At 41.6% G+C, this 26,765-nt stretch overlaps 1 protein-coding gene across 1 annotated transcript in view; it reads right to left on the minus strand.

Annotated features, from left to right (window-relative positions):
* papss1 (3'-phosphoadenosine 5'-phosphosulfate synthase 1) overlaps window positions 1-26,765 on the minus strand; it is a 59,511-nt gene that overhangs the window by 5,609 nt on the left and 27,137 nt on the right. Inside the window, exons 7-10 of the mRNA XM_041194901.1 lie at window positions 26,035-26,146; window positions 20,488-20,693; window positions 18,853-18,988; window positions 4,904-5,172 (exon numbers count right to left, since the gene is read on the minus strand). Coding sequence (XP_041050835.1) covers window positions 4,904-5,172; window positions 18,853-18,988; window positions 20,488-20,693; window positions 26,035-26,146 — 723 coding nt within the window. The remainder of the gene's footprint in view (window positions 1-4,903; window positions 5,173-18,852; window positions 18,989-20,487; window positions 20,694-26,034; window positions 26,147-26,765) is intronic.

Consider the following 26,765-nt stretch of genomic DNA (forward strand, 5'->3'; position numbering starts at 1 on the left):
TGCATTAAGAGAAGTTGTACTTTACACAAAGAGTGATCAACACTTGGAATGGATATTAAAATGGAAGCGAAAAACCCTGAAATGATATGCAATTTAAGAAACAGTTGGATGCTGCAATGGGGCAGGGTGAGAAATTGCTTCTGGATAAATGAACTAAAATGGGCTAAATGGCCTTTGTCATCCTTGGATATTTTGTGATCTACTAATCGAGAATACAAAGAGGAGGAAGCAGGCTTACAGCCTAGCTTAAAGGTAAAGTCTCACTGCAACCAATCTGGACTGCAATTTATAACCAACCACACGAAAATGTTAATACAATTTTTACAACGAGTGAGCTAGCTCTCTGCTTTAGGGAGCTGTCTGCATCATAATTCTGCAAAAATAACTTACTCATATCTGGCAGTGAATGGACCTTGCGTGATAACTGCAATACTATATGCTGTGAAATATAGCCATCACAACAAAGGAGTTGATGTTTATTCAGTTTCAATCAGCCTTGACTCAGTGGTAGAGCTCTTACCAGAGTCAGATGGTCATGCTTCATGCCCCATGATTCAAATTCCAGGGATTTCAGCAAATAATCTAGACACTTCAATGCAATACTGAGGGGTGTGTTGCAGTGTTAAAGTTGTCATTTTTTTGATGAGACATAAAACTAAAGCTCCTTCTGTCCCTTCAGCTGGATGCAATGGATCTCATGAAACTATACGAACAGCACAGGCATTCTCCTGGTGAGCTGGCTAACATTTATTCCTTAACTGACAAAACTGATTAAATAAAAACAAACAAGTGCTGGAAGGCACTCTGGCAACATCTGTGTACAGAAATCTGTTAATATTTCAATGTGATGACCTTTCATCAGAACTGATGTCCTGAACCATGTGTATCATCACTGTTTGTGGGACCTTTCTGTGTGTTAATTGGCTGCCATATTTCTTACATCACAACCATAACTACACTGCAAAAATACTTAATTGTAAAGCCTGGACTTGTGAAAGATGTTATCTAAATACAAGTTCAGCCTATCTTTATTCACTTAGAATTTGAGACAGGCAGCTGTATACTTAGCCTGTACAGTTCATTTCCTCTATAAATGGAATATAGTTTCTGTGCGATATAGGCAGATATGCCATGCAGTCAGTTTTTGCAGAATGGTTACTGCACCCTCAATAATAATTATGGTTGTAACAATGGACAGTACCAATTCCCCGACCTCCCCCAGAAATAGATAGGATGCATTTGCCCATGGCACTTTGAAGAATTAGAAAGTGAATTTTCTACAGTATTGCTCTCTAGGTGTGAAATTTCCTGTTCTCAATATGCCGTTTTGTTGTTCAGAATGGCAAGCACACCAGACCAATCTGCCATCTGTACAGACTACCAGCACAGGATGTGAAGACTGCCAAACCCACAAATTTGGCAGTGTCAAGAAAGTTCTACCACAAACTATTCTGGAAATGGGACTTTACAGGCAGATTCAACAACAAAAAATGGGCAGCACATTGCTTTGATTAGTCAAAATCTATGCTTCGATACAGTGATGTTCCATAGCAGCAGAGAGATTGTATGCCCTATGTACTTGTAATTTACACATGTAACCAGTCACTTAAGGGCTGGCAGCTTTATGAGTTATACAAGTTGGCAGCTGTGCTCTTAATTCTAATGTTTGTTCCCTCCTATGGAAGCACAATAGTGAGGCTGCATAATGCTTTGAGAAACTACAAGGAAGTGCACATGGGTGATCTAGTCAAGTGTGCCGTTACCACCCTGTAATGTATTCCCTGTCGGCTTCTTGATTACCCAAGAGGACACTTAGTGTTTAGGGGGCAAGTTGGAAATGACCAACCACATGGTCTAACTGGGAACACTTCGGAAAAACATCAACCCATCCCAGCACATGATGTCTACATATGGATCTCTCCAGTAGTTCACTGGAGATCACTCTTTAAGAGAAGCCTAAGAGCTGGTTCTTTTATACTTGAGAAGGTGCTGGGGTAAATCTATTAAGATATCACTACAAAAGTGTCAAGGAAGACACCTAAGGACTGCAATTAAGGGATTGCTTCATACCTCCAAGGTTGAATATGGGACCAGCCAAAGGCTGTCACTCCAACCCATCTATAGATCCATTTCAATGTTCAAACAGCAGCAGCTGGAGGAGGAAGAGAAACCTATGGAAAACTGGGAGATTTTAGATCAGTATGAAATACCCATTTCACATTCCTCAAAGCTTGAACTCTTTTGAAAGCGAATGCTGGATTGTTTGCCATGACTGTGCAAGGTGAGTAATCATTTTCTCAAAACCTGAACTGTAGGACAACAAAATTTTCAACTCTCCAGTTCATTTAGAAAGTGATTTCCTTCAGTTTTGACTCAATTTTCAGATTTGCGATTGATCTTTTGGTATTTGCATCACTATTAATCTGGCCATGCCCCAACCTCAACATTATGGTGACAAGTTTATTTAGGTAGATGCCATCAGAAAAGCTAATATAGGAGTTTATATTGAAATATATGAAATAGAGACAGAATACATGACTTTAAAATGGAGACTGACGTACATCTGCACAAACCTTGGCCAATTATGTCTTGTTCTCTAATCCTGCTTTATTCAGTCGTAACCACGGTGAGTAACACCACAGGAGGTCATCTAATATCATACAGCATAGAAGGTTATTCAGCCCATTGTCACTGTGCCCATCTTTAAAAGGGCTAGAGGGGGAGGCAGTGACATAGTGGTATTGTGACTGGACTAGCATTCCACAGACCCAGGGTAATGCTCTGGAAATCTCGTTCGAATCCCACCAAAGCAGATGGTAATATTTGAAGTCAATAAAAAAAATCTGGAATCAAAAGTCTGATGATGACCATGAAATCATTGTCAATTGTTGTAAAAACCCATCTGGTTCACTAATGGCCTTTAGGGAAGGAAATCTGCTGTCCTTGCCTGGCCTACATGTGACTCCAAACCCACAGCGATGCGGTTGACTCCTAAATGCCCTCTGAATGAGGGTAATTATGGATGGGCAATAAATGCTGGTCTAGCCAGTGGCGCCCACATTCATGAATGAATAAAAAGTGACTTATTATAGACACGTACTTGGTAAATGGTGTTGTTCTACATCTAATGCCTAGTTAAATGTATTTTCTTCTATAATATTTTAGGTTAGTTTGTTACTTAGCCCTCCCAGTGGCAGTGGAGTGAGAGAGATGAGTGTTTGTGTATGGGAGTGAGAAAGACTGAGTGTGTCTGCCTTCCTCCCAGTCTCAGCTTTCTCACTCACTTTCGCCACCACACACCAACACATACACACACCCACTCACAGTGGGTGAGGGTGAGTGAGTGAGCACCCTGAGACAGGGAGGCAGCCTGGCACACACACTGACCCTCTCACGTTCTGGTCATTTTTATTATTTTTATTACTTTTTTAAAAAAACTTTCTCTTAAAGCTTAATTTGTTATTTTTGCCCAGCAATTGTTTATTTTCTTAATACCTCAACAGTTTTATGAAATTCAGTTTAAAGTTGTCCAAACCTCATCTCTCGGAAATTTGCTCATCAGCCCCAAAAGGGAGAAAACATTGGAAATGTGCCCCCCTGCCCCCGAGCTAAAAGGTTGGACAAACCTGGGTTATAGGGTCATGTCTTGCAATATTCCTTTAGGCCACTGGGGGGGCTAAGTAACAAACTAACCTAAAATATTACAGAAGAAAATACATTTAACTAGGCATTAGATGTAGAACACCACAATTTACCGAGTATGTGTCTATAATAATTATAACATAGATCAAGTAGACTGTCTCCATTAACATATGTGCTTTCCAGCTGCTATAGGGCTACAAGAAGAAGTTTTGTTTAAAAAGTAAATACTACTTCTACTGTTTGCAGTTTAAGTTGCTCATTTAGCTTATTTTGTGGTCTTTCATTAAATGTTAAGGCCCTTTCCCTCTGGGTATCACTTAAGTGCATCTTAAGTTGATTGCTCAGAAGAGTATCAAATAAAGTGATCCCGGATTTTGAAAGCCTGGTGCCTTGGCAGGTGAAGCACAGCAAATTCAAAAAAACATTGGACACATATTGGCAGAGATTTACATCCAGCTTTTGATACCTTATAAGCAGTGCTTTGTGTAAAATGCTAAACTTCACTGGTACACCACATCTGGTCAGGCTCATTCATGCCCTCGTACACGGCCTGAAGTCAACACTGCGGTGAGGGTCAGTCAGTGAAATCTTGGGAATATAATGATTTTATTGTGCCCTCCTTCTAGAAACTTCTAAAATTAATTGCTGGTGCCTCTACATGCAAATTAATCTGGAGGAGTTTTAAGAAGGGAAAATTACAGAAGCACCCACCTTATATAATGCAACCTAAATATTGCAGGACACTTCTCAAGTATTCATTTGCCAAATGAGAATTCAACCTATTGGACTCCTGCAGTGTGGCTATAATAAGTTGCAGAATGACCACAATTTACACGATATCTGATACAAATACTTGGCAGTCAAGAAATGCACGGACTTTATAATTTATCAGAAAGCTACTGAATTAGACGCATTAACAAGAACACAAGAAGTAAGTTTGTGAAAGGCTTTCTGATCAGCTTTATTTGAACTCAGTGATGGGCAAGTCCATCCAAAAGCCTTCACAGGCCTGATGTACGGAATGGTCTCAGTCTGTGTTGTAAGATTCTACGATTACTACAAACAAAAACAATGAGCTATCTGTTGAGCAGAAAGCGCAAGTCTATATTATGTAGAGGCTTGACTAACCAAAACATCTGAAAATAGGCATTAAGTGTCACACGTCAATAGCTTATGATCTTAGGCCTGTTACTGCAGACTTCTTAAAAAGATAACTCCCTTTCCTGTTCCTCAATTTGTAATGATAGAGGAGAAAAGTCACCTCGGTTGGTCCGGCATACATCATGGGAGATGGGAAGATAGCCACAACAGTAGACTCTTGTTTAAGTATCCTCTCTTCCAACACGGCAGCATGCTGCTTCATTCTCCATGTTAAAGGTACATCATCATCTTTTGTCCAACCGCCTAGTGGGTGAAGTAGAAGAACTGGACGCCTATAGCCTCGTTCAATCAACTGTTCAAAGGTGTCCTGCATCAATAGAGCATGCCCATTGTGCACTGGGTTGCGTAGCTGAAATGCGAAGACAGCATCTAAAGGATTAAAAACAATTAGGACACATTTACCTCACCAGGAAGATCTATTTTAGATTTTTTTTCTAATGATTAACATCACTGCCATTCTCTGCAAACAGTCGCCAGGGTGATCTACAGCAGAAGCAAGTCAGTAAAGCACCAGACCATAGTGCACCATGCATATAACTTGTGTTATTCTTTCATGGCATGTGGGCATCACTGGCAAGGCCAGTACTTGTTACAAATCTGCAATTGCCCATGATTGAGTGGCTTCTCTTTTGAGAAAACCAATTAAACTAAATTAGGAAAAACGAGGGACAAAACAAGATTCAGCCCTTTAAAAGTGACACTGCAAGATAAAAGTTAAATGTTAAAGGAACCTTATAAACATCAAACCAAAATGTGATCAAGCAAATTAGGGTTGTAATTTCTTTCGTTGGATGTGCGCATTGCTGACAAGGCCAGCATTTGTTACCCATCCTTAATTGCTCTTGAACGGAGTGGCTTGGTACACTATTTCATAGGGCAGTTAAGAGTCAATCACATTGCTGTGGGTCTGGAATCACGTGCACACCAGATCAGGTAAGGATGGCAGGTTTCCTTTCATAAAGGACATTAGTGAGCAAGATGAATTTTTACGATAATTGGTTTCATGGTCACCATTACTAAGACTAGCTTTTCAATTCCAGATTAATTGAATTTAAACTCCACCGAGTGCTGAAGTGGGATTTGAACCCTTGTTCCCAGAGCCACTGGGTTCCAGTCCAGTGACATTACTACTATGTCATCATATCCTGACATAGCATATAATAAAGTCCGGAGTTTCTACTCAATTGCACTGCATTTTTGGTGCAATTCCCCTGTTAGGAAATTGAGATAGTTTAAGTTATATTGGTATTTGTGGGTGTTAGGAATGAGCTTTAGCTTTAAAGTTTAAGTTTGATTTGTATTTCTGTGTGTGCGTGTTAAGAAAAGGTCAAATTGATTTTTCGTTTCACTTTAAAAAGGTGCTTGCATTTCTTATGCGAGGTTATGACTTAAGTTAAGCAAACATAAGAGTAGGAAAAAGTGTTGTTGCCTAGCAACCGGGGTCTAGGAGGCAGGTTCCTCCCACAGACACACAGAAAAGCTAGAAACAGCAGTTTGTTTTGGAAACTGTTGGAGTTTAGTTGGTTTGAAGACAGTTGTGAAACAGAGCAACCTAGAAGGGGCAGATAGCTAGTCCCAAACTAAAGTTGGTTAAAAGTTGCTGCCAGGGGAGACTGGAGCAAAGGGGACAGATAGCAAGTTCTAAGCTAAAAAGACCACAAAAATCCAGGAGAGTGGAGCAGGAGAAAGTCCCAAGCAGACCTTCCAGTTAAAGGAAGGGCAGGAACCTGGAAAAAGTCCTGTTAAGTGAAGGTAAGAGGGGCAGAAAGGCTCCAAACTTCAGCTTTAAAGAGACAAAAGCTTCAGAAAGCAGATTTAAAGCAAGAACAGCTTGCAAGAGGCAAGAAGGTCCAGAGACAGCTGAAGGTCTGTAACTCTTTGCTATGGACATGTGAAGCAATGGTACTGTTGGCAGCTGAGTCAGTGAGAGAGAGTATGCGTGGAAGACAGCTTGAATGCATGTTATGACTCAGGGAAGAGGAACATCAGGAGAGTTTAAAACCCTGGAGGTGAACCCTTACAGAAGGCACCTGAGAGAAAGTATTGGTTTGGGAGAAGATTCCAAAGCGAATTCTTGGAAAGTGGAGATCGAAAACCTCGTGTGAAAGACAGAGAGCAGTGAGACTGCTTGCCTCACAGTGTGACCAGCATCTGGGAGGAGTTGAAGAGAAATCCACAGTATCTGGTTAAGGTGGCATCTGTCGCTTGGTTTCAGGCTGTGGTGTGTCAGACCACGGGGTGCCTATTGATTTACACGGACTGTGTACTTACTGTGGACATTAGATATAAGATAGCTTTTGTAACTTGTGTTATCCTTACAGATTTGTATATATCTTTAAAGGCATAGTTGTGGGCGAAGAAGTATCATAATATAGTTCATCTGGTTTAATAAATGTTTTATTATTTTGTTACAAGTTCATTAACTGACACTAGTGACTGTTCAGTAGCCCCACTCCAAGTATCTAAACAGACAAAAATAAAATTTAGGATCTATTAGCTGGGTTCCACTCTGGGGTCAGGTTTGTCCAGGGGTCACCTCAGCTGGGAATCATAACACCTCTATCAGCATAAACGGCATGGAAGATTAAGGAATTTTAAATGCAAGTTACATTCAGCACCAACCTAAATTTCCAAGATATTTTGCTCTAGTTTTAAAAGCATCCTGCTAGAAGCAGCTCCAACCCATGAGAGCAGCCAATCCATCCACCACCCTCCCAACCCCACCGCACAATGCTATTCGGGAGAGTGAGGTCCAGGACTTTGACCCAGTGACAGTGAAGGAACTGCAATATCGTTCCAATTCAGGATGGTGTGTAGCTTGGAAAGGAACTTCCAGGTGGTGGTGTTCCCATGCATCTGCTGCCCTTGTCCTTCTAGGTGGTAGAGGGCATGGGTTTGGAAGGTGCTGTTGAAGGAGCCTTGGTGAGTTCCTGCAGTGCATCTTGTAGATCAGGCTTGTACAACCTTTTTGTGCGGGAGACCAGGTTTCAAATTTTTTCTCACTCAAGGGGCCAATACGCAAATTTCAGAAAGATAAGGTTTGGCACATAAATTAAACATGAATTTCAAAAGAAAAGCTGAAGCTTGAAAACAAACAACCTGCTGAGAGAGAAAAAAAGTTAAAGCAATAAATTAAGTATAAGAAATAAAGACGGCCATTAGAGTGGGATAGGGTGTGTGTGTGTCCAGCTCACTCCCAGTCATGGGTGAGGGTCATGGCGGTGGGTGAGGACACATCATGAGGGTGAATGACAACCAAGACTGGGAATGAGCCAGATTTGAAAGCACACTCTCCCCTTTCCCTCCCTCTCTTACCCCAAGTCCCCCACTTCACTCACTCCCCCTGCATTTCTCACAGTCTCCACTCACTCATACTCAAATGGGCTCCACTCCAGCATCCCCGGTCCCTGCTCTCGCCCCCATCCCCGCTCTCCTGGCCCTGAAACTTAACTTAAAAATTTATCTTCCTTCTGCTCACTGCTCGTCCACTCACAGGGTGGTTTCTCTGTGTTCTCTCACTAGTGAAAGCATCAGCAGCAAATGCAGGAAAGACCTAGCTTGGGATTGGATAAACAGCTTTACAATGGGCTTGGGGACCGCAGCTGGACAAGCTTGCTGCAGATGGTACACACTGCTGCCACTGTGCGTTGGTGGAGGAAGAAGTGAATGTTTATGGTGGTGGATGAGGTGCCAATCAAGTCGGCTGCTTTATCCTGGATGGTGTCAAGCTTCCTGAGTGTTGCTGGAGTTGCATTTATCCAGGTAAAAGGACAGTATTCCCTCACGCTCCTGGCTTGTGCCTTGTAGATGGTGGACAGGCTTTGGGGAGTCAGAAGGTGAGTTACCCGTCGGAGAATTCCCAGCCTCTGACCTGCTCTTGTATTGGGCTGGTCCAGTTCTGTTTCTGTTCATGGTAAGCCCCAGGATGTTGATAGTAGGGGATTCAGCAACGGTAATGTCATTGACAGTAGTTGGTTGGATTCTCTCTTATCAGAGATGGTCATTGCCTGACACTTGTGTGCCACAAACATAACTTGCCCCTTATCAGCCCAAGCCTGAATGTTGTCCAGGTCTTGCTGCATTTTGACACAGACTGCCTCAGAATCTGAGGTGTTGTAAATGGTGCTGAATATTGTGCAATCATCAGCGAACATCCCCATTACCGACCTTATGATGGAAGGAAGGTTATTGATGAAGCAGCTGAAGATTGTTGGGCCTAGTACACTGCCCTGAGGAACGCCTGCAGTGATGTCCTGAAACTGATGATTGACCTCCGCCAATCACAACCATCTTCCTGTGTGCTAGATATGACACCAACCAGTGGAGTGTTTTCCCCTGGTTCCGATTGACTACAGTTTTTCTAGGGCTCCTTGATGCCATATTCAGTCAAATGCTACCTTGGCGTCAAGGGACATTACTCTCACCTCATCTTGGTTCAGCTTTTTTGCCCATGTTTAGACCAAAGATGTAATGAAGTCAGGAGCTGAGTGGCCCTGGCAGAACCCAAACCGAGTGTCAGTAAGCAGATTATTTCTGAGTAAATGCCACTTGGTAGCACTCTCGACGATCCCTTCCATCACTTTGCTCCTGACCAACAGTAGACTATTGGGACAGTAATTGGCCGGGTTGGATTTGTCTTCCTTTTTGTGTACAGGACACACCTGGGCAATTTTCCACATTGACAGGTATACAGTGGTGTTGTGACTGTACTGTAACAGCTTGGGTAGGGGTGTGGCAAGTTCTGGAGCACAAGTCATCAGCAATGGGCAAAAAGCCCATAGGTTTTGCAGTATCCAGTGCCTCGACCCGTTTCTTGATATCACGTGGAGTGAATCGAATTGGCTGAAGACTGGCATGTGTGACACTGGGACCTCAGGAGGAGGCCGAGATGGATCATCCACTCAGCACTTCTGGCTAAAGATGGTTGCAAATGCTTCAGCCTTAACTTTTGCACAGATGTGCTGACTTCTCTTATCATTGAGCAATGGGATATTTGTGGAGCATCCTCCACAAAGCATAAACATACTAATAGACATGTTTCAAATGTTTTTCCAAGGAATTGCTTTACAACTTACTACTGAACTGACTATTGTACCCAGCCTAACCAGAAAATATTTTAAATAATTTTCATAATCTAAAACCAGGTGATGGAATGACACATTTAAAATGCATATTGTGAGATAAGTCCCTATTTCCAGCTGTATTAATCAAAATTTCCAATACAAGGTTAACATCCAGTGGAGTGGTCCTTGTGTCCAATGGATACAGGTAACCCTACCCCTATCGTAAAGGCTGTTTAGCCTTGGTTGCATCCCTCCTAGAGGGTACTCGTGACGTAACAACAAGGAAGGCAAGGGAAACTAGCTTAGCTACTCTTCTCTAAGTAAATGGTTCAAGAATCTTGTGTGAACGCTGGTGGGACAAATGCACTAACGCTTTTAAGTGTCAGCTTGTCTCATTGACCTGAGTCGAAAGGACAAGGCTTTCTGCCCCACTTCGAAAATTAAAACATACAATTTATATATTTATAGTGCTGAAAGAGTGGTCATTTATCATATTGCTGTTTGTGGGGCTTTGCTGTGTATGCATTGGCTGTCATGTTTGCCTAAACAGTGACAGTGCTTCAAAAGTAATTCAATGGCTGTGACCCACTTTGGGATGATGAATGGCATATCAAGCAAGTTCTTTTATTTTAACTTCCTCAGCTACTCCTACATCATTTGTGGGTTTACGTGTTGCCAATTTTCCTCTATTTGCAATTATTTCCACTTGTCTGTATTACGTTTTACTTACAATGGTTTTACTTACTGGCATGTTTTATCTCATAAAGTACAAAATAAGTTGGACAGCGTCAGAAACCATTGGCCAACTTGTGTTTCTGAATTCAGGTAAAGGTAACAGTTCCAAAATTAACTCTGGACATGACGCTCAGCTCTCCCCAACATAAGAACTTTGTTCTACCCTCCAGACAATTTTTCAATGATTCCCAAGATTTATCCCGAATCCCTATTACTTGGAATTTTCACAGTCTCGTCATCAGTGTGTGGGGCAGTCTTGATGGGACAGTTGGTCTCTTCCTGTCTGTCAGTTTCATAACTTTGCCAGTGCTACAAAAGGCCATGATCTCAGTTCCTCGGCCGGTTCTCTTTTCTTCCCTTCTCAAGAAATGAAATACACCGCTTCTGTAGCATGGCTCAGTGAGCCAGCACAAGATACTATTCAATTTGAGACAAACACCTGAAATTTGAGACCTGTTTAGGGTCTGAGCACTCAATTGGGGCACCCAAGTTCCTATTATGGCTTCAGACAATACTATCCTGGAGCTTCGTGTGCAATAAGGAATACTGAAAGGTACTTAAGAGGCCCAGTTATGTCCCTAGTATAATTGCTCGTGAGAACTAGCACTAGCCATGCTTCTTCTCCTCGTTGGTTTACACAGCCAGTTTGTAAGATGATAACGTTGAGGAACACCAAAAAATCAATACAATCTAATGAATGGCTGAAAACGAATCAACAGCAGAACGGGCTCATTTTTTTCCCCCAAATTCAGAAGACCATTAGCCCCAAACAAGCTTTTCACCTTTTCAGAAATCAGTGAACCCTAGCCACTTTCTTACCATCTCCTTTAGTTGGTTTCTCACTCTCCAAAAATGCAACCAACTGTCATGCGAGGCCATTCATACTATCTGCTTAAAAGATCTCCCTTGGTAACTTGCCACACAACTCCATTAGTATTTTGGTGAAAATGCTGTTTCATTTTCTTCTTCACTCTTAACTTGCCAATTTTTTAAAAAAAAACTTTCCACCTAGTCTTTGAACCTTTTGGCACAGTAAACAATTTGCATGGAAGCCATCATACTCTCCTACATCATTCAATAGTATAAGAGAGTTGTATAAATCTTCCTATCACTGTTGGCCTAATCACAAATTGCACCAACATCTCTAGCATGGTCGTGAGTAATGGCCATCTGTTGCTGTTCATTATGACAGCTGTTGGCAAAAAAAGCAAATGGAAAACAATAAACTAGAAAATGAAAAAGGAAAGAACATCATTCTGTGATGTTCCAAGGCAACAATAACACATCGAAGATGTCAACAAAGATAGCTTCTGACATCATCTGCACTCCTGATGTATTTGAGCCCTGTAATGTCTCCAGAATGAGAATAATTACATACACATATGGTTACCAGGTGGATAGTCTAATTAAACTCAGAACCTCTGAACATTAATACATAACCTGACTTGCTGAGAAACTAATCCTTAGTTACAGGAACAATATGCTGAGTAGGAATACTGGCGACTGTACAAGAACTCCAAACACACACTCAATTTTTCAGAACGCACATACTCACATCAAGGCTCTTTACAAGACCCTGATAGAAAGTCTGTATCAAACAGCCATAGTCGCTGAAATTTCCAGTGAGTAATGTTGCATTGAGTCCTTACACCATGAAGAGACAATGGAATCAGTATGAACAATCAAACTGATGTAAGCTTGTGCAGAAAAGGAGACAAACAGTGCCAAAACAGCAAGATGAAATTTTAAAAAAGACTGGATTCGATGATTTATACATTTGCTAAATCTAGGCAGGTTAAGGATACTTGCCCCAAACCATCACATGGAGTCATGACTTTGCAGTCCCTTTAATCTCATCAATCTACCCTAGCTTTCTCAATCATAGAAAAATACATGCAAAAATCCCTATTATGGTTACCTGCCATAAGTCTGAGGTGAAGCTGATGCAGTTGTTGCAGTATACAGGAGTCCATGTACAGCAACATCAGGAGATGCATTTTATGCAGTAATTTGTATTTTGGTAGTACAGAACTTGATTATTGCCAAAAAAGGAGACACGCCATCAAAGCTTTATATTTTGCACTCATTAGGACAGACACATTCTCCATGGCTAATTTGAATTTTGTCAAAATCCTGGAACTCCCTTCCTAACAGCATTGTGAGTGTACCTACACCACATGGACTGCAGCAGTTCAAGAAGGCAGCTCAACATCTTCTCAAGGGAAATTAGAAATGGGCAGTAAATGCTGGTATAGCCAGCAATGCCCACATCCCATAAATGAATTTTTAAAAATGTCCATATTGATTCTACTATCCAGATGAAGGGGCTTTAAGCAAATAACAGGTGATCCAATATCCACTTCCCATCTTTTGCAATACAAAAAGGAGAGAACTACATCAAGGTGACTCAGCAAAAGCTATACTAAACCAAATGTGGCTATAAATATCTACAAATTAATTTGTTTCCCAGATTAGATGAATGTAGTTATAATCATAAATTTGACATCTCCAGTGAAACTTCAGCTTGAGAAAAATAAATCACAACATTTTATATTCAAACCCATTCACTGTGCAGAAAGGAGAAAACAGTAAGATGAAAGAAAGAAAAGTACAGTACAGGAACAGGCCCTTCGGCCCTCCAAGCCTACGCCGATCATATTGCCCGTCAACTAAAACATTTTGCACTTCCGGGGTCCGTATCCCTCTATTCCCATCCTATTCATCTATTTGTCAAGCTGCCTCTTAAACACCACTATCGTACCTGCTTTCACCACCTCCTCTGGCAGCGAATTCCAGACACTCACTACCCTCTGCGTAAAAAACTTGCCCCGCACATCACCTTTATAGTTTTCTCCTCTCACCTTAAATCTATGTCCCCTAGTAACTGACTCTTCCACCCTGGGAAAAAACTTCTGACTATCTACTCTGTCCATGCCACTCATAATTTTGTAAACTTCTATCAAGTCGCCCCTCAATCTCCGTCACTCTAGTGAGAACAATCCGAGTTTCTCCAATCTCTCCTCATAGCTAATAACCTCCAGACCAGGCAACTTCCTGGTAAACCTCCTCTGCACCCTCTCCAATGCCTCCATATCCTTCTAGTAATGTGGTGACCAGAATTGCACGCAATATTCCAAGTGTGGCCTAACCAAGATTCTATACAGATGCAGCATGACTTCCCAGCTTTTCTATTCAATACCCCTACCAACGAAGGTAAGCGTGCCATATGCCTTCCTGACTACCTTATCCACCTACGTTGCCACTTTCAGTGACCTGTGGACCTGTATACCCAGATCCCTCTGCCCGTTGATGCACTTAAGGGTTCTGCCTATGTAATTCCTGCCTATATTAGGCCTTGCGAAATGCATTACCTCGCATCTGTCCGGATTAAACTCCATCTGCCATTTCTCTGCCCAAGTCTCCAACCGATCTATATCCCGTTTGACAATCCTCTTCACTATCTGCAACTCCTCCAACCTTGGTGTTGTCTGCAAACTTGCTAATTAGCCCAGTTACATTTTCCTCCAAATCATTTATGTATACCACAAACAGAAAAGGTCCCAGCACTGATCCCTTGTTGAATGATGCCCTAATCACAAACTTGCTTTCCACATTCTAAAGTCAATCTTTAAGTAGTCTTCTACATAAAGCATTACTTCAACAAAAAAAAACTTTGTAAAGTTACCTTTTTTAAATTAAGTATCTAATGAGAGATGAGATAATGAGTGGGTTGGTAATTCTTTCTCCCCTAGGCCTGGTTTCCAATCTAACTGAGTTTAATTGGGTAATGTCCTATGCAAAATTGTTTAGCCAGTGTCAATACAGTACTTAATCGTCATTGGCCTCAGCACAAAACCAACAAATCTCATTCAGCAAGATCACAACAACGTGAGAAGCAGAAATAAAAATCAAAGTAAACTAATGGGACAATCTTGGTCATGACAAAAATGAACTATGTTTGTCCCATTTTGTTCTGATACTGACCCCTTTAAATTCGGTCAGAAAACTCAAGGGGTTTAAAAGCCAACTGCATTTAAATTCCACATTCCTAACCTCTGTCAATATAAAGCAGGTGAGATTTTGTCAGTTATCTATGCGGTTACAGGCTTAAGAGGGGAACCAAGCCAAATAATTCAAACATAAACAATGCTGCTGTTTGTGGTTATGGTTATAGCTAATAGCCTCGTTAACTTTTAAATCAAAAGCAGCCAAGCAAATGTTTCAGGGTTATCGAAGTAAGCTGAATTCTCCAAATCAAAGAGAAACAGTTTGGGAGCGCCAAGAGTTAGCACAGGACTGTGTAGCTCCCACAGGTAAGAAATTTTACAAAACACACAGGTACATAAAATGTTAGTTGAAAGGAATGGGGAAGGGAGTAAATGAGGTTTTACTCTATGTGATGTGCTATACTAGACCAGCAAGTGTTCAATACTGCTAAGAAAGCAAAGTGGCTGGTTGCAAGAAATGAGACTGGAAAACTGACAGTATTGTTGTGCAGTAATACAATTGCTTACCCCTTCCATCATATATAAGGTGCTCAGCTTTCACGGAAGTAGGAATAAGATGGGGGCGGGGCAGTGCTGGTCAGTTAACTCAGTTGGTTGGATGGCTAGTGTGTGATGCAGAATAACACAAACAGGGCGGGTTGAATCTCTGTACCGGCTGAGGTAGTTCCTGGGCCTGCTTCCTCATCTTGCCCCACGGCAATATCACGGAATGAACCATGATTAGCAACCTTTGGACAATAAGGGCACTACATGCAAAGAGAGCAGTAAAACTGGCAGAAGTTAGAACTAGGTCATTTTCTGTATAATACTGTTGACACGGTTGGGTCCCTGGGAAATCTAGAGTCATCTCCCAAAGGGTCAGATGGAATTAATAAAAGCTGTAATCTGCTCTTACAAAGTCACTGTCATAAAGATGAAAACCTGGACGACAAATTTATCTGACAATGCTGGCGAGAACTCTATGTTCCTGAAGCAACACAACCAGATGTGCAGCATAAAAGGGTGAGGCAGTAAAGCCAATATAAAGTAACTCATCATTGCCAAGTAGACTTATCCACCTGAGATGCTATAAGCAGTGTAAAATCTGCAACCTGTGGAAGATCTCAGCTCGGGATCATCATAATGCCTGTTCGGACGAAATGTCACAGACCTGAAACGTTAACTCTGTCTTTCTCTCGCTGTATATGCTGCCAGACCTACTGGGCATTTCCAACACTTTCTGATTTAATCCTTCACATAGCTTAGTGCTTCCAGCATTCCTGTTTGTATAACGTAATAATGCTAATCGTGACTTTGTGTGTTTTTGGAATACTTGTAATTGAATAGACAAAAAATGCCTCCAAATTGTGGCTCTAGTGATCTGGTATATAGCTACTGAACCGAAGAAATTAAATTTTGGAAAGCTCAGTACTGTTGTACCTAAAGAACACCCAAGAGAAAGGAGGAAATTACAAAGAAAAAAGCGCATTAAGAGAGAAAATCAAAGATTGATGGAAGAAGAAAACTGAATTATGAGAAAGTATAAAAACTTGGCTTTCATACTTTAACTGCTGCAACATAATGCAAGCCTTAAATCACAGGCCTTGGATGCCAGTTAGGACATCAGAAAGTGGAGGTTCTTCAAAGGTTCTCTGCTTTTCTCCTGTTGTCTGCTACACTTGAAATATGAAAGGCCTCATTATGATGGCAGTGGAGATGCAATGCTTCAGGGGTCCAACAGATTACTGCCAGACTGACGGACTCCCCTCCTGCCATGGCTTGGGGGAACATTACCCGGAGACCTGTTAAGAGATTATATCCTGTTATCAGATTATTAATTTCCTTTTCAGTGATTTCTTTTAATTTTTCTCCAGCTGTGAAGATGGTTTGGAGATTCTGTCCCCAACCACTGTCATTCTTTGGCCAGTGTTTAGGAACTATGAGAAAGCAGCCTGGGTTAACTGACTGAGTTTTTGCTTCCACCTTGTGGAGAATTGGCTGATCTCCACTATGAGAATAGCACCTTTTGACATCAGTAGCTCATTGTGCAGTCAACAAGTACAGAATGCGCAGCTTGGTTCAGAATATTTTGCCTCTAGTTTTTATATTTATTCTCAAAGCATAGGCAACACTGGCAAAATTCCATAAAGCTAATCCCTGGTTGCCACAAGTTAGCGATGGTTGATCTTCTCCTTGAACTGCTGCTTCTTCGTCAATATTTTAGGATACTGACCTAGTGATAATGAAGAAATATTGATACATGCCCAAATCAGAATGGTGGGTGACTTGGAGGTGATACACCCACAACTTTAGCCCTTCTGTCTCAGAATTGAGAAGTGCTATCAAAGTTAAGTTTGGTAAATTGCCATAAATTTTCCTGCAGCCATACTGCACAGGTAGTGGAGGAACTGGAACCTACAGGCAGGGCTATTGATCAAGCAAACTGCTCTAACCTGGTTAAATTAAAAATCCAACATAACAAGAAAACTGCTTTTCTCAACAAACTTTAATCTCGAAGGTACAATTCTGCAGAGTTGTAGTCAAGCTTCCTATCTGATCCAAAACCATCAGTAAATTTTTCTGACTCGGGGTCTATTCAGGATGGTGAGGAGGAATTGGTCGAGTTTGTCAACCACCCTGTTACTTTTGTGCATCTGGGTTTTTCAGTCTCATGGCACTTTTATGTTGCTATTCTGATAACAGGATATAATCACTCAACAGGTCTCTTGGCAATGCTTCCTCCAAAACATCGGAGACTGGCAGTAATCTGTTAGACCCCCTGAAGCATTGTACCTCCACAGCCATTGTAATGAGGCCTTTCACATTTCAGGTGTAGCAGATGACAAGTGAAAAGCAGAGAAACGTTGAAGAACCACCACTTTCTGATGGCCCAACTGGTTTTCAAGGCCTGTGATTTAAGGTTTACATTATGTTGTAGCAGCTAAATTATGAATGCCAAGAACAGAACAAATGATAAGTTACTGAAGACATATAATGATAATGCTCCTACTGCAGGCCCCCAGTGTGAGAAATGCCAAATTGTGGTATTATTACATGTGGACTACAGAGCATCATACCAAAAAGCTTCCTGTGTACAAAGAATGGGTCACGACAAAGCAGCTGACTTAAGCTGACTCCACTGCTCGATGCCATTTCGCACAATGATTGAGAATGTATACTGAATATATAGTTAGCCTCTTGTGACATTGTTAATGGAGAAAATGTGTTTGTGGGGTTGCAGGGAAGAGAAAACTCCTGTTGGCTTGAAGTGATAAGCCATGCTTGTTTCACTGTCTTCAAAATGACCAGTATGGACAACTTGCATTTGACCATCTCCTGGACACTTTCCTGGGCTATGTCGATGTTTTCCAGGTGTGAACCTTCTTTGACACGTTATACACGTACAAGTTAAAGTCAGTCAGAATATAAGTGGCAGGCCTTACATCAACCAAACCATTCTGCAAAGCATCAACATGATGAGATTCAAGGTGCTTGGGGAGAATGTGTGGAATATTTATTGCGAAAGCGTATTTACCGAATTGTGCCTTAATCCACAAACACCAGCTGTACCCAATTTCAAGTGACTGAGCAAACAAAGGAACTTGCGTTTCAATAGCACCTTTCACATGCTCAGGACATCTTAAAGTGTTTTGCAACCAATCAAGTACTTTTGAAGTGTAGTCAGTGTTGTCATAGGAACAGCAATCAGAAAAATTACTCTAATGATGTTGGCTGTGAAATAAATACTGGCCAGGAGATCGGGAAGAACTCGCCTGTTCTTCAGTGCCATGGGATCTTTTACATCCACCAGACAGGGCAGGCAGGGCTTCAGTCTAGGGTTTCATCTGAAAGACAGCACTTCCGACAAGGCAGCACTCCCTCATTGCAATGCGGTACTGTCAGCCTAATAAATTAAGTCTAAATCTCCGGACTGGGTCTTGAACCCAAAGTGCTACCCCAAGTGGGCCAAGCAGAAACAGAAAGCCACAAGGGGACCTGGCATAGGTCTTAGTATTGCAGGAGATCCTGCCAAACTTAACTGGTAGCCTTGGCTGCTAGCACAGAACAACCAACAATAGGAACCGCCCGCTTCTCGGGATTCACACTCCTCATTAAAAACGAGTAAAAGGCAGGGTCGGTTTGGCATTTAGTCCTGAGCATCCGCACTGCAAATAATTACAAGGCCCATAAAATAAATTTGAAATATCTAAGAGAATTTGAACTCCAGTCCTGCAGTCAAACCGCGAGTGGTTAATGCTACTCACCAGCATTCATTGTCTTAAATTTCTGCTTTAGCTCCCGTGGGGTAAGGCGATAATGATCGAGGCCATCATTCCAATAGATACGATCAAGAACTTGCAGGTCTCCACCAACTAGCCAGTTGCCACTTTGCATTACCATCTGGATTTATAAGGGTACAGAACCAAAAAAAACTTTACCATTTCAAATAAACAAATAATGGGAAATAACAAGACAAAACAGCAATATCTTGTAGATGCTGGAAATCTGAAATAAAAACAGAAAATGCTCAAAATACTAGCAACACAAAATGTTTGAGACTCTCCACAGTGCAGGCAACATCTGTGGAGATAAAAAACAGAGTTAATGGTTTAGGTTGATGCTGACACATCCACTGGACACTTTTTTGTTTCTCTCATTATCACTACCTTTTGCCTTGATCATCAGTTCTGCCATTCAGTCATCTTCCTCCCTCCATTGAATCACAGAGCCTTCCTTTTTAGGACCCCGCTACCAACCCCGGCTCTGTACATATAAGCGAATTAGGAACAGGAGTAGGCCATTCAGCCCCACAAGCCTGCTCTGCCATTCAATAAGATCGTGGTTGATTTGATTGTAACCTCCACTCCACATTCTTGCCTAACCCGATAGCCTTTCACCCCCTTGTTAATCAAGAATCTATCTTTAAACATATTCAAAAGCTCTGCTTCCACTGCCCTTTGAGGAAGAGTTCCAAAGATTCTCAACCCCCAGAACAAAATTCTCATTGGTCTTAAACAAGCGAACCTTATTTTTAAACCATGACCCCTAGTTCTAGGTTCTCCCACAAGAGGAAAGATCCTCTCCACATCCACCCTGTCAAGACCCCTGAGGATCTTAAAGGTCTCAATCAAGTCACCTCTTACTTTTCTAAACTCCGGTGGATACAAGCCTAACCTGTCCAACCTTTCCTCAAAAGGCAACCCTCACATTCCTGGTATTAGTCTAGTAAACCCTCTCTTAACGCCTGCTTGTGGCCATTCTGACAGAAGGGGTAACCCTATGTTTATCTCTCCTCAGATGCTGTCTGATGAGGTGAGCTTTTCCAGCATTTTTACTGGGAAATATGGAACTGGCTGTAAAAAAACACCAACCAAGAATAGACGCCTCACCCTAATAAAACTTAATGTAATAGAGAGGATACAGAAAATAATTGCAGGTAGCTGAACAGATGTTCTAAAAATAACATAAATTGAAAAATAATTACAATTTAAAAATATAAACAATGTTTAAAAATTAACGCAGAATGCACAGACACAATAAAGCAGATCGTGTAGTATACAAGGTGTGTCATACAGGTAGATTATTACTCCTCAGTATGGTGGGCATAAAGAACCTCTAGTGAGTTACTGGAATCCCTGATATTCTATGTTAAAACTAAGTGGTTCACAGCTGACCAACAGGCAGTACTACAGGAATTACTGATGGATGGAGTGTATTTGCAGTCAAACACTCCCAATCACCACTTCTTTAGCTGACACTAACTTATCTGGTCAGATCGAAATAAGACGGAGCTCCTACATGCCTCCTGTTTGGTTTTGTGGTGTATATGCACTGCAACAGGGAAGTTAGATAGATGTCATACAGATCTTAAAAGGGAGAAAAAATGCATTTAGCAAAACCTTAATGTAAGGATGTTCTTTGCAAGTTGTTCCCCACTGACGTGAGCAACGCTCCTCTTTCCGGTGCTCGTAGAATTCTGGATTGCGAAGGATAGCCACCCTTTGCCCATTATACACCAATGCAAAGGCGGTGTAGCCATCCAGTCGCTCTTTGTCTTCATTTGTCGCCGTCAGGACAATGGGCACCGACAGGTTAATGAGACCTCCTGCAGCACACAAGGTGGCAAAACACATTGAGAGAATTAATAAGAAATTATACAGTGTTTACACCTTACATGGAGATCACTGTTGCTGGGAGCACACGCGCAAATAAATAAACAAAAAAAATTCAGAAAGTTAGTATGCTCCATCGAGATCTTCCTGCATGGGGCATACCCCATCTCCATATCCCTGCACCACACCGCCCCCATCAAATAAATAGCATTTAAAAGTACCTTTCCCATCCCAGAATAGGAGAAATTGTATAGGATCGAGGTTCTGTGGGAGTGAGCTAGTTGACAACGGAGATTGGGATTAGTGACTCCTGTGGTCATCAAGGCACAGCTTAAATTCAAACAACAGAAACAAGTTTATGAAGTGCCACATTCGCAATTCTGGAAAGTCTTGTAGGATCTGAGTGAGTGGTTGGAGGGCGTGAACCATCACATCTGCGGTGGAATTGTTACCCATCTATTTTAAAAATCTTACGACGTACTCCACCAACATGCCATGCAAGTGACAGTGAAAATTATCCCCAACAGGTTTTGACTTAACATTTGCTTTGATTTTTATTTGAAGTGCCATGCTTTCATTATTAATAACCTAATCTTCCAAAGGAGAAAAAAAAGCCTCAAAATCAACCTTGGAAGCTTTATCTAACATTGAGGGAAAGAGAAATCAAAGAGCATCTCGGGCACCAGCTAGAAGGTGTGATCCTATTAAGGGTTTAACATTCAGGTTAATTTAGGCTCCAATGATTCACAACGTGAAGCCAAAATTTAACTCATTGCCAGGATGTTGCCATTGCTGGTGAGACAGGCATTTATTGCCAATTCCTTGCTGCCCTGATTCAAGTTAGTGGGTTTGCTTGGCCACTTCCGAGGCAGTTAAGGGCAAACTATGCAGGTGTGGGATTGTAGTTAAACACAGGCCAGACCAGGTGACTACTGCAGATTTCTTTCCTTAAAGGACCTTAGTTGAACTAACAGGGTTTTTAGGACAATCAAGCAGCTTCACACTTTTATAGTTCTTACTGATATCAACTTTTTAACACAATGGTGTGCAAACCCAAAGCAAAATGGTGGTAGATTTTACCAATGATCCCTACACTGCGTGAATCTCCTTCAGGATCAAAAAGGAGGAATGAGTAAAAAAAAGATTGCTTTGTGTACAGTAAGTCAGACACACACCAGCAACACACACTAGGGAGTATTTTACATAGGCTCCTATATTCAGTAAACCATGAAGAACTGGACCCTGTAGGTCTACACTCTTCCCGCCCCAAAATAAAACCAGGAACAGATACGCTACCACAAGACACACATCTTTCACTCTCCCTTGTTAGCAAGAAAACAGATCAGACACATACTCCCTCATGGTCATGGAACATTGGATGAATATCGTGATGCCAGCCTGCAAGCCATAATTTTTCATTTGAAGCAGCTACCAGTAACTAATGGTAAACACGCTGCACGACAAAATAAGAAACTCGCAAGAGGAGCAAGGGGTGATTTTGCACCATTCATGTTTTATTCAATAAAGGTACTTAAAGTTATCTAAAATGCGACCTGATGTCCTGTCTTTCAAAGACATGAGAAAGGCCCTTTTACAAGCTGGATTCAGCACTTGATGCAATTCACATTTAAGGTTCTATGATTGTTATCTTATGCTTTATATCGTTTTAAAAAACTTCAAGTGCTCAAATTCGAAAATCTTACGGCATAGAAGGCCATTTGACATTGTGCCTTTCCAGCTCTTTGAAGGTGCTGTCCAATTAGTCCAACACCTTTGCTCTTTCCCATAGCCCTAAAAACTATTCTCCTTTGCGCATATATCCAAGTCCCTTTTGAAAATCATTCCTGCATTTGCTTCCTTTCAGGCAATGAGTTCTAGATCACAACAGCTCACTGCGTAAAAAGATTTCACATGCTCTAAGCTTAATCGCATTCAGATAATTGAAGAAATAACCAAGAAAGCACAGTTCCAATAATTTTCCACATGCAGCAAGTCCCAACCTCTAGACATAAATTGCCATATTTTTGGAATTTTAGCAGGGCTTAAAAGTAGAAATGATGGGTGCAACCTATTGGTAACTAAAAAAAAATCAATGCTGATGGAAATCTGAGAAAGGTAAAGCAGTTAGTGGAATATGTTCAACCGTTACAATCAAGAAGGACAAGTGTTGCATTCCTCTCACAAAGAGCCAACACCAGCACGATGAGCCAAATGAGTACCTTCTGTGCTGTAAACATCCGAAATAACTCCAAAAGCATCTTTCACTCTTTAGTGACAAAGGAAGTTCCCCCACCCTCAAGAATTACAGGAACACTGCAGAACCATGATCTTTACAAGTTATATCTATGGGTTTGACTGGTCTATCCCTGATCCTCTACAGCACACTCACTAGGTGTGGTTGGGGGGGGGGGGTGGGGGGGTAGATGTTTCAGTTTTAATTCTGCCCGGCAATACTTGAAGTCGATGCACATTTTTTTTTTGTAAAGAAAATGTCTTTAAAATGATAGGCCACGTTTTCATAGCCAGCTCTAATGCTCAAAATCCCAAATAATCATACCCACACTCCTTAATATAAAACAGAAAATGTACTTATGAGTTCTGCAATACCCTAAGATCTGCAGCTAATTTAGCTCATTTCTGTGACACATTAAGTAGTCCATATTTCCCTAAGTGTAACATCAATAGACTAAGAAGAAATTTATGTGGTGCCTTCCAGAATCTCATGATGTTCCACAGCATTTTAGAATCAATGAAATACCATATGAAGCTGTCATCTACAAAAAGTTGCCAATTTCAGAACAATAAGATCCCACAAACAGCAATGAACAGATAATCTGTTTTAGTGATGTTGGTTGATGGATAAGTATTGGTCAGAACACTGTACATCATGCCCTTGCTCTTCTTCAAAATAGTACCACGGAATTCAATGCCTTTTCTGGAGAGGGAAGACAGGGCCTGAGTTTAACAGAAAGTCTCATCAGAAAGTCAGAACCTGCAACACTGCAGCACTCCCTCAATACTGTACAGGAGTATCAGCCTAAATCTTATGCTGAAATCTCTGGGATTGGAGTTGAATGTACAACATTCTGGATCAGAGGCAATTGTTCAACCACAGAGCACAGCTGACACCAGTGTTTAGAGAAAAGATTTTCACAACAACTGAAACTACAAACAGTCTACAGATTCCAAACCCTCCACTGCAGCAGAATTGCAAGCTACGGGAACACCTTGGAAAATCACAGGCCACCTTACAATATCTCCCAAGGGGGAGAGCTGACAAAGAGGTAGTGCATAAGCTGGTCCTGTAGACAACTGGACCAGTCAGCCTGCAGCCCCCTCACCCCAACTTTCCGGGACGCTTCACAACTGTCAGTGACCAGCAGCAGAAGAGAGAGCTCAAGTGACCTCGATCAAAACAGTGGGAGAACTGCGGTCACAATCTACCTGAGAGGGAGTGGGGACAGCAGGTAGAAACAGAAGTAACCATCTATAGGCTCATCAGCAAGGTGGTGATGCTGTAGACGTTTACGATTCAGGGATAAGAGCAACAGCCTGAAAATTGAAGGATCATCCTCCGCCATTTCCAGCATGATGCCACCACCAAACACATCTTCGCTTCACCCCTCCCCCCAGCGGCATTTCGCAGGGATTGTTCACTCCGGGACAGCCTGGTCCACTCCTCCATCACTCCCTAAACCTCAACCCCCTCCCATGGCACCTTCCCATGCAACCACAGAAGGTGCAACACCAGCTCCTTTACTTCCCCCCTCCTCACCGTCCAAGGGCCCAAACACTCCTTTCAAGTGAAGCTGCATTTCACTTGCACTTCCCTCAATTTAGTCTACTACATTCGCTGTTCCCAATGCGGTTTCCTCTACACTGGAGAGACCAAACACAGACTGGGTGACCACTTTGCGAAACACCTTCGATCTCTCCGCAAGCATGACCCAGCCCTCCCTGTCGCTTGCCATTTCAACTCACCATCCTGTTCTCATGCCCACATGTCCATCCTTGGCCTGCTGCAATGTTCCTGTGAAGCTCAACGCAAACTGGAGGAACAGCACCTCATCTTCCGACTAGGCACTTTACAGCCTTCCAGACTGAATATTGAGTTCAACAACTTTAGATCATGTACTCTCTCCTCCATCCCCACCCCCTTTCCGATCCCCCCTTCTCCAATAATTTATATAGATTTTTCTTTTCCCACCTACTTCCATTATTTTTAAATGTATTTCCATCCATTGTTTTATCTCTACCTTTTAGCCTTTTTTGATTCCTTCACCCCACCCCACCCCCACTAGGGCTATCTGTACCTTGCTTGTCCTGCTTTCTACCTTTAATTAGCACATTCCTCAGATAATATCACCACCTTCAACACCTCTTTGTCCTTTTGGTCCTTTTGTCTGTGACATCTTTTGGTTATCTCCACCTATCACTGGCCCTCTATCCAACTCTACTTGTCCCACCCACCCCCACCCCCCCACCCTTTAACCAGCTTATATTTCACCTCTTTTCTATTTTTACTTAGTTCTGCTGAAGAGTCATACGGACTCGAAACGTTAATTGTGTTGCTCTCTGCAGATGCTGCCAGACCTGCTGAGTTTTTCCAGGTATTTTTGTTTTTGTTTTAAGTTCACAGAGGTAGTTTCTCACCATAAACAAACAAAGGAATTGATCATTTGTATAAAATACAAGGACAGAAAGTAGAACTTTCAAATGAGGATGGAATTACACCTGCGTTGACTGGTCCAATTATTCCCCACCCTCATTTCATTTTTGCCTGAACACTACAACTTTGTCTTAAATAGAAAAGTAAAACACTGCAAATGGTGGAAATCTGAAAGACCACAGGCCTGAAATGTTAAATGCTGTTCCTCTCTCCACAGAGGCTGTTATACCTACTAAGTATTTCCAGCATTTTCTGCTTATTTTCTAACTTTGTCTTGACTCTGTGTGCAATTCCACCTTGTTTAAAAAAAGGGCACCTCAGGACATTACTAGTGCTGGCTATGAGCTTGCCTTCACTGCTGTCAAAGATCTACAAAAACATCAATGTCATAATCTTTGCTGTAAATGAAATACAGATCCGATACAGGGCTATACACAAATGTGGTTGTGACATTTTTAATTGGCTTTAACTATTATTAACTCCTGAACCTTCCAATTCACAGGAAGCTGAAACTTTCTGTCCAGCACTGTTGGGTTCACACAGTGTATCCAAGTGGAAACTTCTGTTAAATTCCTATTTGCAGGGTGTGACATTCCAGCCCTTACACCCAATCCTTTACATCAACAAACCATTAGAATTGACAAAAAGGTGACTTGAGTTCTTACCATCCAACAAGCAGCCAAAATGAAGGCACTGCAAAAATTCTCGTTCTCTCATGAAGCCATTGAGTGGAGTAGCCCAGCCCTCTGCTAGAACCTGTACCCACTGCAAATCCACCTAGAAAGATGAATAGGGGCATAAGTTGCACCGTGTTTCATTTTGAAACCTAACAATTAGACATGATTTTTCAATCACTGATGCTGCAAATCTCTAATTTCATAATTTGTGTGTTATAGAAAATAACTTCTAGCTTGGGGATTGGAATTTTTTATTGAAGTGTAGATAAATGTAAACACTTGGTTGAGGAGTTAGTAACCATATCTAAAGTAAGTGCAAACCAAACAGATCTGGATTCTTAACCATTCAAAAGGGTAACCTGTGAATTTTTTAAACAGTCAGAATTGGAAGTGGGAAAGCCCTAAACAATGGATGACCCATCTCTGAGCTCTAGGTAAGGGCAGGATATCTAGAGTTATTTCAATAAAGAATTTTAAATTATTAATGTAGTTCCCCGATCAAAGAATCTAAAAGTGTCTTGTAAACAGACGGGTTCCTTGGTGGAACCAGAGAGTCTGGAGAGAGAGCCTTTATCTCCATTAGAAATAGAAATTCTTCATGTGGGTCCCAGAACCAAAGGATTGTTTTGAAGGTAAAAGATAATTAGTTTAAATTTCTGTTTGGAACATCCCAAAGTATGCCTCTTGTATGCTGTCGGAATAGGCCATGCAGGGAGGTA

The sequence above is a fragment of the Carcharodon carcharias genome, chromosome 1 (genome assembly GCF_017639515.1).
Source record: "Carcharodon carcharias isolate sCarCar2 chromosome 1, sCarCar2.pri, whole genome shotgun sequence".
In the NCBI taxonomy this organism is placed as follows: domain Eukaryota; kingdom Metazoa; phylum Chordata; class Chondrichthyes; order Lamniformes; family Lamnidae; genus Carcharodon; species Carcharodon carcharias.